This window comes from Barbus barbus (genome assembly GCF_936440315.1).
Source record: "Barbus barbus genome assembly, chromosome: 41".
In the NCBI taxonomy this organism is placed as follows: Eukaryota; Metazoa; Chordata; class Actinopteri; order Cypriniformes; family Cyprinidae; genus Barbus; species Barbus barbus.
Genome location: NC_136719.1, coordinates 18,195,760 through 18,213,937, shown reverse-complemented (window position 1 = coordinate 18,213,937; position 18,178 = coordinate 18,195,760). Strand labels below are relative to the sequence as shown.

The following is an 18,178-nucleotide window of genomic DNA, read 5'->3' as shown; positions in this document are numbered from 1 at the left end:
GGTGAACTATCCCTTTAATGACAGTCGGCTACATGTTTAGTTCTGTCCCTTTGAGACCTGCACGCATCTAATATACAGGCACGCATCCGTTTTTTCTCTCAACTGTTTACTTTCATTTTAGACATAACTAAAATATTTAAAATATTTAATGCTGTTCAATGTTTAGTTTGCACTTTAACAGAACTACCTCCTATCTACTGAATAGCAAGATGTTAAACTTGTATTTAAAGAAAACTTATCAAAAAGGTTCACATAATTTTATGCTATGTTACATTGTTATGTTACATTTTCACTGTTTACAATGGCAGGGCCTGCCATCTTGTCTTTTTGGCTTGTTGTTTCTGATTGCACTTTAACCCCAAGGGGGCAATCCAGATCAAAGTTAAAAGTTGTTTTGAACAATTTTGTTTTTGTCATCTGCAGATTGATTTTAAGTAGGGGTAAAAAATCTATTTCAATCGTAAATCAGATTTTTTGTGAAAAAATATGGGATTTTTTTCTTAGGCCATACCGCCCAGTCCTAACTGATCCAATACCTGGGTGTATATCTACAGCTGTATGTACTACTAGCCCTGTATGAATTGATATAATTATTTGATCAGCGCTCGACATTAACGCTTGTCCGGGACAAGTGAATGTTTTGGTCGGGCAAGTGAAAGAGAAATGTACTTGCCCAATCGGACAAGTGACTTGAAAAAGTCAATACCAAAAACAGTAATAATTGCCTTTATTTATGATATAGCCTTTGTTATAGGAGTGTGCGATATATATCGTTTGCGATAATTTCGTAATTGTTGTTTTATCGAGTGTACTATTTCATATAGTTTCAAACGAAGATCGAGCGCCGTTTTTTTTTTCTCCAAAAACCATCATGATTACAAATGTGATTTTATAACAGTTCAATAAACAATGTTAACATTAAGAGACTTACGTTTTAGACACCATATTTCCTGTTTTTGCTCTGTTTCACCAACAAAAATAATTCCAAACACAGCCACAGCACTGTTCTGCATCTCTGAGCAACATGACAGTGTTTCGTTCCTGAATGAATCAACCGTTTAAATGATTCGGTTCAATCGCAATGAGTCACTTATTAACAGTGACTTGATGCCACCTACTGGTGGTTTTAATTTCACATTTACAGTATTTTTAATTTTTAAAAAATAATTTCAAATATCGTTATTCAACGTTTTATGAATCAAAACATTATTTATTCATTTGTAACTGCAGATTAAAGGATTCCATGTCCCTCAGAGCTGCATTAACAGTGGGTAAATATATCTATTCCACTTCAGTTTCCTCTGCATTGCAAAGATGAATTTTGTTGATACTGATTTCATTTGTTTGGTAACAGCCCAAATGTCTTATACTAATTGTCTGATTAAATTGAACTCTAATTAAAAATAAATAAATTTAAGTTTGAAAATTCATATATAAAGAAGTAAATATTAGCATTTTATTTTGAAGTTTAATATAAAATAATTTTATTTGTAATTAATACTACCTTTTTATTTTAAAATACAACAGTATTATCACACTTTATTATTTTTTTCGCTGCAGAGAAAGTGCATAATGCAGTTTGAACGCTGAATGGAGGATGACAGACAGCCACAGTGTATAGAAGAGTTTACGTGAACTTGAATTTAGCGACTTATTCATCTGTACCTCACATTAAACTATGAAATGGCTTCAGAGCACTTGACCTTTGACTTTATGGTGCTTTTTGTGCTTTCGTGGGGCTTAACAATAACACAGAATAGTATACACACAATATCGGCTTTGGAACGGTCTCGTCTGACCGATACCCGATCCTGCAGAAAATGCCAGTATCGGGATCGGTGCATCCCTAATACTAGTAGTGCTCTCATTGAAATCTCACACAATTATATTCATATATTTTTGGCATCTTCCACGTTTAGTTCTTCTGTGTGCTTGTAGGCGACATTTTTTCTTTACCCTAGGGCCGACTGAAACACTTCCAGGCGTATGTTCTGCTTGCCCCTGTCAGTTCTGGAGGAATCGCAGCCTCGCTAGTCTCTACCTTCGGTACCATCGGTACTTATGCTACTGAAGAAAAACAAGTACCGACAGGATTTTAAAATGTTTATACCAAATTGGTACCATAGTATCAGTTCTCGTGACATCCCTAGTTTACATAAATACTTGCCAATATGGTAATTTTGAGACATTTTGTGTATTTGTCATTTAAAGCTCAATAAACAATGATGAATGATGAAGTTCTCACTTTTTTTTTTGACTGCCGGCTTTATTTGCGTGCGCTTGTACAGAAACAGGCTCTTAGAAGATCCTGAATTGAGCTCTTTTTAGCAGCTTATTGCACTTGAATGGTTCAAAATCACTTAAACTGGCAAGACTTAAAAATGCATGCAAATTATAATTTTGTAACATCTTTTGAGCATAACTGTGTCAGAGATGAAAATCCAGATTCTCTACTGATACATTTCTGTAAATTACCAGTATATGACCCAAACCAATTTCAGAGGCATTTTTCTTCTTTTTACTTGGCTGTTATTTGAAGACTTCACAGAAATCTGATACATACATAGAAATGATAATGAACATGGACCCCCAAAGTATTTAGTTGATTTTTCAGTTGAGCACTTGAGTAGACAAATTCACTAACATAACACACAAGGCGTCAGTATTTTGCAGCTGACATGACTTGTGGAGAAGGTTGTTGTCCTCTCTGAAATAATAAACAGCCCCGTTTGAAGAGATCACCACAGGCATCTGTAAAAGCAAAAAGCAGCAACATGTCTTTTGGGAAATTCTGTGTTTGCAGTTAGTAAGTGTTGGACTGGGGCCCATCCCACTTCAAACTCCCCAACTCCCACAATCCAACAGTAAGAAGTTGTGAGTTGGAAACGAGTCGTGTCTGTAGGCACAGCTGTGTCAAGACCTGCTGGTGTGATATTTTTTCCGTCCTACCTGCCCTTCTAATGAGAGAATTCCCTTCTGAGTGGGTGGCAAGCTGAAGCAGAAAAACCTTTTCTGTCCCTCCACTACTTCCTCATTTCTCTCTAACTCTCTCTCTGTTTGTGGGAGCTCTTTCTATAGGCTATCTATTATACTCTCTTGGTCCTCTAACTATTCTGTACTTTTTCCCCTCATGTACCTGACTGGAGAGTTGCTTTCTCCTGATCAGGGCTGCTGTAGTAATTGGCTGCCCCCTTAGCTCGGCTCAGCACAGCACATCTTCCAATATAACAGGCTACGGTTTCAGCCTGCCTTGCACTTTAGGATCTGACAACTAAATTGTTGTTCACGGGTAGGGAGACAGAATTATGTTAATGTCCACATTGTCACCGCTGTTTAGGCAGGAAAATAAAGGAAACAAGATGGCATTAGAGGCTGGAGTTGCACAGCAGGATGTGCCGTTTACATCCGTGTGATCAAAGCGGGGAGAAGAGTCGTTATGGCTGAGGCCCAGCAGACATAGTCGTGGCTGGAGCTGGGTTATTAAACCAGACTACATCCTCTGACACTGCCTTGTTGGTTTGCAAGACAGTCAATGCTAAGGTGATCCAGCTGCAGGGTAAATCTAGTCTAAGTGAAGATTTGTCACCTTCTGTACCTGTTTGTTTTTGTTTTGTTTAACAGGTACATTGAATAATAAATATTATTCATATAAAGTTAGCTAACTATTATGGCAAAATCATTCATTTCGCTGGAATGCTCCCATAATTTAATATGTTCAGTATACTTTTTAATCCACAAATTAAAGCAATTTGTGTGTGTTTATTTTACAAATTAAGACATTTTTCTGTGTTCATACAAGCAGAAAATGATATTGGATAAAGCTGGCTGCAGTCACCAGTCTAGATTCAGCTTATCAATTAAGTCATGGATAATGTTATCTCTAAGATGTCTTCAATTTAATGTCTAAATTCATATATGCACACATAACGGCTAAGCTTTCGTCAGCCTTCTGCTTCGCCAATGCCAGCGTTAGAACTTTAGTGAATTAGCATTCTGCTCTGTTCTCTGTCTGCTTTTAACTGCGGAGCAATGAGCCCTCATTTCAATGCCATTCATTTTATTTGGTGAAAAAGGAGCATAGCCCGAACATCTCAAGAGGTCTTTCAAGTTGTGCTCTGGGAGGAGTTAGAAGGGATTTTATTAGTATGAGGGGTTTTTAATTAACAACCAATCATCTAGTCGGAGCAGTGAATGTTTTTCACTCTCCTGAATGTGTGCTTATATTCAGCACAAGTCAGTTTCATACCTGTCTTCAAGTCCCTAATAGCATTTTACACTGATAAACGTCTGCTTTTAATTCACAGTGAATACGGTGGACGGCTTATTTGAGCTGTTTTACCATTTAATTATCACCCATCACACTGTTTTATAATCATAATGTTCCATTTCATTATTCTCAAAACAGATAGTAACTCACTGAACTAACTGTCCTATGTGGATACTCATATCAGTGTGCAATAATGGCTCTGGAACAGGGGCTCCAGGTTTGGCTGGTTAGTATGGACCATAGACTTCAGATCACATACTTCTGGGGTCCTGTGCCAGTTGATCAAACGCCATTAAGATGAATAAGAATGCTAAACTTTATGTAGGGTTTATAGACCTCCTTGCTCTGGAGTAAATTATGTCATCAGTGGGTGTGTCAAAGGGAATGTGAATGTTGGCTCTGATGGGTGGTAGGCCTTGGGTATGTGCTGAATGTGTGTGTGTGTGTGTGTGTGTGTGGTCTGAAATTATTACAGAAGGGCAGGTGTTAGAGTCTTGGCCAGTCTGAAAGGGCTCCGCCCACACTGTCTGATCTGTATCTGAGGTTGTCTGGAGATGACCAAGGCCTATCACCACCCGCTCGTCTTTGTAATCTTTCACAAAAATGTAATAAGCATTCAGGTCTGGCTCTATTCTGCTTTGAAACGCCTACTTTTAACGACCCAAGCAATTCCTGATGGATAAAATCAAGTGTCACCATACACTCTCAGAAAAAATGGTAGAAAAGCTATCATTAGGGCGGTACCCTTTAGAAGGTACTAGTAGGCGCCATTTGTGTACACTGTAGGTACTAATATGCCTTTTTAGAGTTCTAATATACCTTTTGAAAGGGTATTGCCCCAGTGGCAGCTTTTGTACATTTATTTATTTATTTTTTTAATTCTGTATTCTGTTAGGCTTAAAAATGTTACATTACAGACATAAAATGGGTAGTGAATGAAATTTCTTGTTGACGTTAAACTGTTCTTCATGATTAAATTCATATATTTGTATTTTACAGAATAGCCATTTGCCAGTTTAAATGCCTACGGCTTTATTTTAAAATGATTGGGCCATTATGTTTTTGATTTTACCTTTGTTTTCACTTTTGACACTGGTTGCAACACAGATAAATCGTTTTTTTCTGTGTGTGGGAAGGCGGCTCGTTGTCATTCGTGAGCAGGTGCTCTGTGCTAATGTTAATTGAGCGAGTCAAATGATTCCAGATACCAGTCTCAGCTCTCTACTGTAAAACTCATTTACCCTTGTACAATCTCTCCCATCAGTGTATGCCACATTCAGCACACACTCCAATCTCCAGAATTATCTCCAAGCCCCAAACGAAAGAGCACAGAGAGTCACACTGTTGTTTCACGGCCTTATCAGGTAGCTGTAAACTCTTTGTTAGGACCTTGCTCCAGGCTGGGATTACTTCTCAGTGAGCTGTTTTTCCCCTCTTTCTCTTCCACCTTTCATTCTTTAAATATCTTACAGTTATCCTTTAAGTCCATATTCTCCAATATTGTCTTTTATAACTTTAGACATCCAAACATCTGAGCAAATTAAAAATAGAGGTGTAATAGAATGGACAGGCAGGGTGACTTTGCCTTTAAGAAGCACTGGGGACATGGGGGTTTGCTATTTGAAGTGTACGTCTTTGATTTCTGGTCAGCTTGTGCTTGAGACAAAGGTCTTTGTTTTATATTCACAAACAGAAGCCTGAGCTTTCGTGGGGTTCTCAGACAAATTGAAAAGTGTTCAGTTAACAAGAAGCGCACACTTGAGAATCACATTCCTTGAATAAAGTATAAGACTTTGTTGAGCACAGTCACTGTAAGACATTTTCAAAGGTGGCATAGCTGGACAGGAAGGACAACTAAAAGTCAGTCCCTCTAAATTGAAACCCACTATTTTGCAAAATTCTCGAGAATGCTTGTATTTATATATATAAAAAAAAAAATATATATATATATATATATATATATATATATATATTAGGGCCAGGACTCGATTAAAAAAAATAATCTAATTAATTAGAGGCTTTGTAATTAATTAATCGAAATTAATTGCATTTTAATCGCATATAAATATTTGACCTGAGAACAGTGAGAAGTAAGTTTTTTCATATGGATTTTTAGTATACCATTGAATAATGACTGAATACATAAGCTTAAGCAACAAAATATTGTTTATTTTTGTTCAACCAAGTCCAACAGACCAGTGCAATATTGCCATTAAGTGTAGCAATAGGATATTTAGAAATATAGTAGCCTACATTTCAGAAATTCAGGTACCCTATAGGTAGGTATACCTTCTGTAAACTGTTTTTTTAAGTAAAACACAATACTTTCAAGTACATTCAGAACATGAGGTGATACTTGAGGCTCGATGTGCTGCGGTGATATGCGAATTCCTTGTTGCATAGCTTGCACACAACCATGCTCTTATCGACGCTTCCATCCATTCGTTTTTTATAACAAAATTTCCCATCCACAGGGCCAACCAAAGCGGTCTCATCAGCTTCTTTGTCCATGTTCACTGTGGTTTGTTTTTGTCTGAACGCTAGTTGGTGCTCCAGTATAATCGGTCCGCCGAAACTCATCCAGTGAGAAACGTTCCGCGGTGCAAAAATAAGTGCGATTAAAATGCGTTAAAAAAATTTTACGCGTTATTTTTGTGTAATTAATTAATCTAAATTAATTAGTTAAAGTCCCGGTGTTATGGGAGTGACGAGACGTGAGACGTGCGGATCCATTTGCGAAGCTTTATTAAAAGACGTGGTCATACAGGCAGGGTCGAGAGACAGCAAACAGGTATGGCAGAGGCAAGACAGAGCAGTCCGTGGAGCAAGCGTGGGTCGACGATCAGCGTACAGTATCCAGACAGGGCAAGGCAAAGAGAATAATCCAGGAACACGGGCAGGAATCAAGACACAGGAAGACTAACTAGAAAACAGGGAAACGCTTTGTAGAGTAGACGGGCTAACAATACTCGGCAGTGAGCAATAGCAAGTCCCAGACTTAAATAGTGAGTGAGTGAGTGATTGTGAAATGATAATCAGGTGTGGGTGTGATAATTGAGAACAGCTGTGCGTGATTAGGGAGTGCAATGGATGGTGGGAAATGGAGTCCAATGTGCTTGTGAGTGAAAATAGTCACTGTGGTGAACGGGTGACCTCTAGTGGTGGTTAACCGGGAGGGCATGGCCAGGATTCGTAACACCCGGCCCTAATATATATATATATATATATATGTATGAAAATAGAAATTAAGCGATCAGAATAACTCATCGTCACCAATTAACAGTTCTAAGATAATAAAATAATTTCTCAAAGCAATGTTTTATGTCTGTATATTTATTTAATTGGCTAGTAGCTGTGTAATGAGTGGGAAATAGTCAGTCGGTCATTATCCATTCAGGATGATACAAGAGACCTCTACTTTGTGTCAGGGGCTTGATCACCCTGTCAGAGTTTGCATTGCGATAATGACTGGCTGACTGTATGTTATCCCTCACTCAGCTAAGGGATGACTCTCATATTTAACCTCTTCCCATTACACCACTGTACGATAATAATGAGAATTATGGCAAGTAAAGCAAATCTGTTCTGGCTTTGTTGACAATGATAAGTGATGTTTTTGTACATTTTTCATTGAATGGAAATATTATTTTGGGTGCAGAAGACAAAAAGAAAGAATACTAAAGATCTGTAACATGATAATGTCATTTAAGGCCATATTTTCCCATCCAAACAGATGACAAAATCCTATTCCTTGACATAAACAGATGTCTGCAATATCAGAGTTGATTGTCTGACAACTGGGAAACAATGAAAGATTCACAACTGGACCAGTTTAGCTGATGCCACTGCCATTTGAGAGAAGCAAATATCTTTCTCGCTGATGTGGAGAAAGAGGCCCTCATATGAGGGTTATATAAATTTTGCATAATTGTCCGACAGTGTAACACAAACCGTCAGACCTGGAGATGCGTAATTGGCTGTAGCATATGTGTCTTAATTTGTCATCAGTGACGCGAGTGGCGGGAGAACACATGGTGATGTGTAAGCGCATTAGCTTAGAGACAGGAAATCGAACTGATTTGCAAGCATGCTTATAACCACATTTACAGGATTTGGTATAGCATCTCATTCGCAAATGATAGACGATTGTTTGTCACAATTACAGCCTTAGGAAAATGGCGGGGGTGTTTTTGACAGTGACTCAGGCATATTATGTCATATTTTTGACTCCCTGTTAGGATGTTTGTTATGGATTAGACATCCCGTCATTGTGCTGGTGCTGAAATGTAGGTTGAGCTCATAAAGTAATGACTTTAATGACATAAAATTGTGTCCCTTTGAATATATTACTGTTTTTTTTTTTTATCATAACGTCAAACATCTCAGAAAATTAAAAATAGATGTCTTAAGGATATTTGCATGCTTCACAGTAGACAGTTATCCACATTGCCACATTGTAGTGGTGTGTATATATATATGTATATTTATACTAGATCTGGGCTAGTTAATTACATTAATTATTAATGCGTTAACGGGATAATAACGTGTTAACGCATTAATTGATTAACGCCCACAATTATTTTACCGCACATTAACACAGTTTTTTATTATTATGAAAGTCCGTTGCTCACTAGATCTAAATACACATACAGACAAACCATAGGTCACAGGAGGCGTGGGATGTTGATCAGTACTGGCTTGGGATGGGTGTCATCACGTGTCTCAACCAATGCGAGCATTTGGGGTGGGCCTGAGACCGCAGCAGCGCTCACATGAAGCGCTCACGAATTCATAAATGGGAAATCTGAATTTACCGATAGCACGTGTAGACAGCAGAGAAGTGGTCTCGCTCAGCAAAGTGGAGTGCATCGTTTTGTTAACTTTGTGGTTATTATTTTGAGTCGTTACACACGGTAACACACGGCCCTCTCACAATATATTGCTTTACAGATCTATCACTTTTGGCGCTCAGAAATGTTAACTAATGCAATCATACTGCATGCATAAGAAGTTCCGCGCTCACACCACACGCGTGCCATTTGAACCGGGCTTTGGGGGTCAAACGCGCTCGGGCATGGTTAAGATTGCCTAGTGTGAGTACACCCTTATTCTCCTGCATCCCGCACACACGAGTTTCTACCCGCCCGCACCCACACTTGCCCATCAAGTGTTGTCCTGCACCGCACTCTGTTGCGTTGGGTCCCGGGATTCCCGCGATGGTGCAGGTCTCTACTTGGAAGGTGCCTGTTATAATCTTATGATCGAGGCTCTGGACTCTGAGCATAACTAGTTTTTCTATAAAAAAACTATAAAATATTTTCTATAAAAATGTTAATGCCCTGGCAGTGGCAGATAGCTTTGGTTTTATATTTAATTTAATTACATTAAAGTTGAGATTTACAAGAAATATTTTAACTGCTACTATGTAAAAGGAATACTGCTGTTATTTGTCACCCTGTCAGGTGGTGTTTGCAAACCAAATGTTATTGCACTTTTGGTCATATAGCAGTACTTTTAAATGAAAAAAACTTTTGAATTCATTATTGAATTTTGTGCATAACAATGCGATTAATTGTGATTAAGTTTTTAACCAGTGCCCAGCACTAATATATATATATATATATATATATATATATATTAGGGATGCAACGATACCATTTTTTCAGAACCGAGTATCTGCCGATACCGATCCAATCCGATACCAGCGCAGTTTTTTTGTTTTAAATCAATGTAGAATTTCTATACTTCTGTGTGTGTTACTCTTTTGTGTGTTAAACACAATCTACTACATATCAATAACTTCATTTTAATGAAAAATAACAAATGAAAAAATATATAATCATAATCTATGACAAAAATACTATTATAAACTTGGTTTATAATATAGCAAAAGATACTCTAGAAAAATCATGGGTGCACAATAATTTTATAAAACCTAGTGAAACATTTTTATTTACAAATAAAAGTGAATAAGTGTAGGACTAAATCTGGTGAAATAATACACATTGCTCTTTGAATTGTTGTAAAATACATTAATGAAAAAACAAGCAAATACATTTATATATAAATACTGTATATAGGCTACTATAAAATTAAAATGCATTTCTTTTAAATCTATTGCACAGTAATGAAGGCAGCAACATATCATAGATAGGACAGAACAATAAAGACTGTTAATAATCTTTCATTGCGCAAAAGTAAGGCTCCAATATAGAGCAGCAGAAAGCGCTTATGCGCATCCCGTGCGCAGAATGATGCGCTTGAAGCGACACGGAGTCACAGCGTGCAGCCCTCTGAGTCCGCATAGAAACGTTCAAAGTACGAAGGGAAGAGATATTGACACGTAGTGTATTAAATCTGTGCGTAAGTTTATTAAGCCTTTTCTTTTAACAGTTTTAAACCTCAGTAACTGTGCGCTCTTGAAGAGAGTTTGACTGTAGTAACCGAACGCGACACGCAGTTTGAACGCTGAACAGACAGCTGCGGCGGAGAGAAGAGTTTACCTGAACTTGAATTTAAAGACTTAAATATTCATCTGTACCTCAGATTAAACTATGGAACAGCTTCAGAACACTTGAAATATAGTGCACAAAAACTTTATGGTGCTTTATAATGTTTTTGTGCCTTTCGTGGGGCTCAAAAATAACACAATAGTATACGCACAATATTGGATTTGGATCGGTCTCATCTGACCGATACCCGATCCGCAGAAAATGACCGTATCGGAGCCCATACCGATCCTGAGTATCGGATCGATGTATCCCTAATATATATATACACAGTGTTGGGTAAGTTACTTTCAAAAAGTAATTTATTACAGTTACTAATTGCATCATCAATATTGTATTTAAATTACTAATTACTCTGTCTGAAAAGTAACTTAGTTACTCAATAAGTAACTTAATTATTCAAATCACTAATTAGGCTACATCTTAAAATCCCTATAAACCTTAATAGAAATTAAACTCTTTATTCTTTCAATTCGAGTCAAACATAGAATAGTTTAGCCTTTTAACTTTAAAACGCATGTACTACTTAAACATTTTTATAAAAAAAATTTAACCTTCTTTGGTTAACAAATAGAAATATTCTGCAAAATATCTGAATAACAAAAAAGCTTAAAAGTTAAACAATACATTTCAGTTTGGCAAGATGTTCAGGAAAAGCCCAACTAGTAAAATCCATACAGGTTTATGTCAAAATAATACGTTAACTAATGTAGGTAAGAATAAATTACAGAAATTATCTTCTCTTCTGAATAAAGCCATGTCAGATCGCGTTGTTCTTATGAGGTAAATTTCTCATAGCAGGTCTTCTTTCAAAAATAATGAAAATTAGATGAATCTTGATTTTATTTTATTATTATTATTTTTTTTATCTATTTTATTTATTTTTTGTATCTAGGTGAGGGCGTTTGCACGCAGGTGACTGCATATAATGAGCTCAGATATGGGAAAGACTGTACCTCAGTTTTATACGGATTACATAATCAGATAATATTCGTTTTCGATTTGAATTCGTTCATTTAAAAGTAGACGCTTCAGGCTTTCAGATACAGGAAAGACTGTACCTAGCTTTAGTTTCATACGGATTACATAATCAGGAATATTAGTTTTCGATTTGAATTCGTTCATTTAAAAGTAGAAACTTCAAGCTTTTTAGATTATATTGATTTTAGCCTTATATCTGAGTCAGAGCCGGCGCCAGGGCTCCTCCATCAGGGGGACATTTGAATTTCTAGGGGGGGCACAAATCACGTTGTGTGTGTGCCGCTGCATTCAATTTTATCTTTAGACAGTAAATTTAGATTTTAAATTCAATATTGATTTTAGAACTGTTGAAATTATTTACTGTATGTAACGCAAGTACTTTATAAGTAACTGTAATTAAATTACCTAAAAATTAACAGTAATCCCTTACTTTACTTTTTCAGTGTATAAGTAATTTAATTAGTGTAACGCGTTACACCCAACACTGCATATATATATATATATATATATATATATGAAGAGTTTATTTGCAAAAACAGATAACTCTGTTTAAAACAAAAAAACAAAAAATACAAAACATGTTTTTTATTATGCTATCATGTTTTTGTTGTGTTTTATTTTGTTAGCTGTTTTTTTTGTTATTTTTTAACCTAGTCAAAATAACCCAACTGCAGTTTGATTGAGATTAATTGGAATGATAAATGATACAGCTGTTAACGCATTAACGCATGCGATTAATTCAAAACCCTTAACGCATGCGATTAATTCAAAACCCTTAAAATAATTTAACTCAATTAACGCAAAATTACTGAAACAATTTCTGTTCTAAACTTAATTTTCCCAATTTTCGCTTCTCTGTTTGAAATCAGATAATTTTAAACCGCTAAACTCCAGGAAAGTTTTCAGACCAGTGATCCAGCAAGCGAATCCATTCAAGCAATCAGTCCAAAACAGGGCTAATGTAAAGAAAACCAGGCTGATTATTACATAAGGGATGGTGGAGAGAATAGATACTCACTTTAAAACACAAGCTCTATGATTTTTTTTGAAGAGCTAGAGCTCACTCATGCGCAGTGTGAAATACAGACTGAACGTAAAACATCCCACCACTGTATGATATGCAAACTATGTTTTCTCGGCTGGATAAAGCAAACCAGCTTCTTTTGATGTTTGAGTTTTGATGGTCGAGGATTGCAATCAAGGTAAAGACGATTGCGGTGACGTACAGGAGTCGTAAGCACGAGTGAGTCTGATACATTGTGTTTGAGCGCTCTTGACGCACAGATCATATGTTGTATTCATGCACAGACTCATTTCAGTACGTTCACGTTGTTTCCACCCACACTCAGGATAATGTTTTGATTTGTCTTGTGTATGTTGCTGTGTTTAGTCAGTGTGCACAAATGTATCAATTATATGAACTTCTTCTATCATTTGGTTCTTTGGTATCCTTTTGGGGTCTCCCAAGTGTCCTTTTTTTGAAAAGATATCTAAATTTATCTTGAAATAAGCTTGCAGAAAATACAGTTTTGTAAGAATCACCCTTCAATCTTTTGGTTACTACTTCTACTTTGCAGTAAATAATGACAAAATTAACGTATTAAGCAAGATAAATGGTATGTGCTTAATTTCATGATAAGTGTGAGATTAATCACAAAAAGGGTACAATTAATCGTGATTAAAATGGTTAATCTATTGACAGCCCTAATATATATATATATATATATATATATATATATATATATATATATAGTATATATACACTCACCGGCCACTTTATTAGGTACACTTTGCTTGGCAACACAAATTGCTAATCAGCCAATCACATGGCAGCAAATCAATGCATTTAGGCATCTTGATGTGGTGAACATGACTTGCTGAAGTTCAAACCGAGCATCAGAATGGGGAAGAAAGGGGATTTAAGTGACTTTGAACGTGAAATGATTCGCACAGGCTCACCAAAATTGGACATTAGAAGATTGGAAAAATGTTGCCTGGTCTGATGAGTCTCGATTTCTGCTGCGACATTCAGATGGTAGGGTCAGAATTTGGCGTAAAGAACATGAAAGCATGGGCCATCCTGCCTTGTCTCAATGGTTCAGGCTGGTGGTGGTGGTGTAATGGTGTGAGGGATATTTTCTTGGCACACTTTGGGCCCCTTAGTACCAATTGAGCATTGTTTAAATGCCACAGCCTACCTTAGTACTGTTGCTGACCATGTCCATCCCTTTATGACTACAGTGTACCCATCTTCTGATGACTACTTCCAGCAGGATGATGCACCATGTCACAAAGCTCAAATCATCTCAGACTGGTTTCTTGAACATGACAATGAGTTCACTCAAATGGCCTCCACAGTCACAGATCTCAATCCAATAGAGCACCTTTGGGATGTGGTGGAACGGGAGATTCACATCATGGATGTGCAGCCAACAAATCTGCAGCAACTGCGTGATGCTATCATGTCAATATGGACCAAAATCTCTGAGGAATGTCCTGCACTCTGTGACTCTTCAAGTGCATCATTCTGCGCACAGGATGCGCATTAGTGCTTTTTGCCACTCTGTATTGGAGCCTTTCGTTTTATAATACTTTTGCGAAATGAAAGATTATTAATAGTCTTTCTTGTTCTGTCCTATCTATCATATGTTGCTGCCTTCATTACTGTGCAATAGATTTAAAAGAAATTAATTTTAATTTTAATTTCGCTTGACTTCCCGGTGCGTTCCAAACGGGATATATCGCCCTCCGAAGGGCACTTCGGAGTGAAAACAATCATGGCCGCCATATTGAAGTGTCGTTCCAAACCGAAGTGCTCAAAATTAGCCACTTCAAAGGGCCCTTCGGAATGAAGGATTTCGAAGGGTACAACTGATGAACACTTCGGGCCCCCATGATTCTTTGCGCTGATTCTTTGCATGATGACGGCGCCTCCGTATAATGATGCAGAAGGGCACTTCAAGAAACAGTTGTTTGGTCCTCTACACCCTTCCACCCTTCGAAGCTCTCACTCCGGAGGGTAAACCCTTTGAGGGGATTAGGGCATAGGGATGAGCCCTTCTGAATGGAATGCAGGGGGAGAGTGAAACTCAGGTCAACGTCTCTCGTTTACTTTGAACGGAGTGTCGTCAAGCGTTGCCGAACTGAATTGTGGGTCCGTCGCGTCGCTTTACTGGCGTTGCTCGCGACAGAAGTTGAAAACTTTTCAAGCACCAACGCAGGCGTCATCCAATCAGATTGCCTTATGCAAATACCCTAGTACAGCTGCTAGCCAATTCCGTTCATACAACACCAGAAAAGTATGTGATTGGCTGTTGTCACTATGACGGTCGCGTGAGCACCAAGCTTCAGACATGCCCTCCGTCAAGCGTTGATGCCGACGCCCCGTGTGAATGGAGCGTGAAGCGTTCGGTCAGAGTGTACTGTGAGTGAAAAATATCTGTGCTAAACTTATTCTTACCCTGTAACTCACACACTGGCGAGTAATTTTGAGAATTTATTAGCCAGTGGCTAATATTAGACATCATTTAGTCGCCAAGAGTGAAGATTTAGTCGCAAATGCGAATGATTTACTCGCAATGTAGAGTCTAATTATATTTCTCAAAATGCTCTTATCTAGACTTAATTTCTCTAGCAAATAACGAGCTGAGACACTGATGAATTGCCTTAGGTAAATTAAATGCTACATGACATTTTGTTTACAAGCTGTTTTATCGCAATTGAAACACTGATTGAGCGATTACACAAAGTGTTCATTCATGTATATTTTGTGTCAAAACTAGTAACAAAGATGAAGGGTTGATTGCTCTCCACACTTCCGTTAAAACTAAGGCTTCTATACAGCAATCTGTTGCTCCACATCAAAGAGCGCCAAAACAGCATTCATTGTCTGAATTTCTTGAAAAAAATGGAATGATTTGTTCAGTACACATGCTTACTAAACCAAAAGACCCGTACCGAAGATTTTGGGTAGGAATGTACACATATATACACACACACACACACACACACACACCACATTAGCTTTTACCCAAAAAGTCCTTTTACAGATTCCTTTATTCAGGCTGGTCAAAGCTTTTTTTCCCCCTTTCATCCATTCATCCTTACTCCTGCAGGGGTTTAAGTGGAATGGAATGTAAATGTCATATGGGTGTAGGTGACAGACGAATGTATAATCAGCAGTTGGTTGTAACAAGGTGATTATAATTGGACTCAATTTTACAGTTGTAGACAATTTCATTGTAATTTAGAAATTCTGCCCTGAAAGTGAACTTTCATTTAACAATGAAAGTTAAATGGCAGTGATTTGACTAGCCTGCCAAGCCCTTAGGAATGGGAACGAGAGACAGACAGGGTAAGAATGGAAGAAAGCCTGATATATAGCCCTGCCTTAATTGCCCCTGAACAAATTGTATTCCCTTTTTCTTTTATCTTTAGCCAGCATTTGTGCTTTTTACTGTTCTTTCGAGCAGTCTGGATCAGGGTGGCTGTGTACTTTATTGGGTAGTTAAAGCCTTAATAAAGCTTAGCATCAGTTCCCCTTAAGCCCTTGAGAGTGGACTTACACTACTGAACACCTGAAGTCTGATAATTCTCATCACAATATGTCACTATTTCTTTTACCTTTTTTTTTCTCATAGCATGCTTGGCCAATTAGTTCAAATTTTCATTCATCTAACATTTTTTACCTTCATTCTGCAAGTGTCTCATTAGTTGCTCTTTGCAGTCAGAATAATTGGCGGTCATTAATTAATGATCCTTGTTATGTGCTTTGTATGAAGAATGTAGAAGAACTGCAAAGGATAATCTAATATTAAATCATATATACTGGTTATTGTATTCATACACTGAGCCCTTTTTATTAGTGTATGATTAATGACACAAATGTTATTATTGATTAATGACACAAATGTTTTACTGCCTCTTACCGTTATTCTTTAATGCAAGCTTGTTTTTTTGTTTGTTTTGCAGATGAACATGGACATTTGAAAATATACCTGCCCAAAAAGCTGCTTGAATGTCTACCAAAATGCTCCACGTTGCCAAAAGAGAGACACAGGTGGAACACCAATGAGGTAAGGTCACCTCTCTCCGCCATCTGCTGCTGTCTTTTTTTAACTCCTGCTGACTTTATAGAGATAAAACCTTGTTTATTTTAAGCAGTGAAACGGACACAATGTGTTAATAGAAACCTCTCTAGGGAATCTGCAGTCAGTTCAGATATTAACAGCAACTGTGTGATTGCCTTATTTTTGTGGCAGGAGGAAGTTGCCTATTTTCCGTGCTGTGCTTGCAAAGGATTTTCACTCACCAGACATAGATCGAGTGTTTTAGGAAACAGCAGGTTCATAAAGCTTTCTGTATATACAAAGATCTAATTTTTACATTTATGCAAATAAAAATTTGCAATAGTTTATGATCTGCTCATAAAACATTTAGGTCCTGGTGTTCAATATTTTAGCTCATATTCTGTTGTTTTTTGGTGGTGAATTGCACAGCAGTTTGTAAGTTAAATCTCTAATGTATATCATTTTTGGCCATCTGTTCCAGCATCACTTTTATTCACAGATGTTTTAATTCCCTGGAAATATAGACAGGATGTGATTATTTATTTATTTATTTACTTGTGTGATGAAAGTAATCCTGCCCATAGTCATTACATTACTAAATCAAAGAATATGAATACTCTGTTTTTTCTTTTCTTCGACCATCTCTTCATTTCAGTCTTCCTTCATTTCTGCTTATTGGTGACATTTGTAACATTTTCAATACTCCTTGAAATTTTTCCCAGGGGTCAGAGCACTGCGTGATCTTATATTTACAATTCAAGGAAACAAAAATATTTTTGGATTAGAATAGTGCAAGTCGTTTAGCTCGGCTCAGTTGTTTATTGACTTTCAGTAGATGCTGACATGCTATTTCAGACCCCTCTGTGCCGCTGCATAGAAGCCTCGCTATCTAACAAAGCCATATACCCAATAATCTACATATGAAAATGTGTTTTAAGTAAATTTATCACAGCCTGAAGGGATTTCAGACACAATGCATCAAACAAATAAGAAAAGATAACAAGCCTCTTAGATTTCGGTATTGAAAATGAAAATGTAAAATGTTTTTATTTGTATGACTGTGGGAAGAAAAATCAGAGACTGTTTGCTCCAGCTGTCCTTGACCTATTAAATGAGTTCATTTCTTTTCAGTGCAGCTACTTTATCATTTAATGGAAATGAGACGGTGACTTGCTTGATTTTCACATTTTATTTGTTGTTCGTGTTCAGTCTGTTGTGCGACGTGGCTCCCTCCGTGCGGAGGCTGCGATTGAAACTAAACATTGTTTCACTGCCGTAAGCTAGAGGGATTTTAAATGACTGAGTTTCTCTAAGGAGATTCATAAACTCGTAGCTCAGTGAAGGCGATGCCG

The 18,178-nt window shown here is 37.3% G+C and overlaps 1 protein-coding gene across 1 annotated transcript in view; it reads left to right on the top strand.

Moving 5' to 3' along the window:
- LOC306860526 (calmodulin-binding transcription activator 1-like) overlaps window positions 1-18,178 on the top strand; it is a gene marked incomplete at its 3' end in the record, with an annotated part of 416,062 nt that overhangs the window by 11,467 nt on the left and 386,417 nt on the right. Inside the window, exon 3 of the mRNA XM_079402251.1 lies at window positions 16,729-16,832. Coding sequence (XP_079258377.1) covers window positions 16,729-16,832 — 104 coding nt within the window. The remainder of the gene's footprint in view (window positions 1-16,728; window positions 16,833-18,178) is intronic.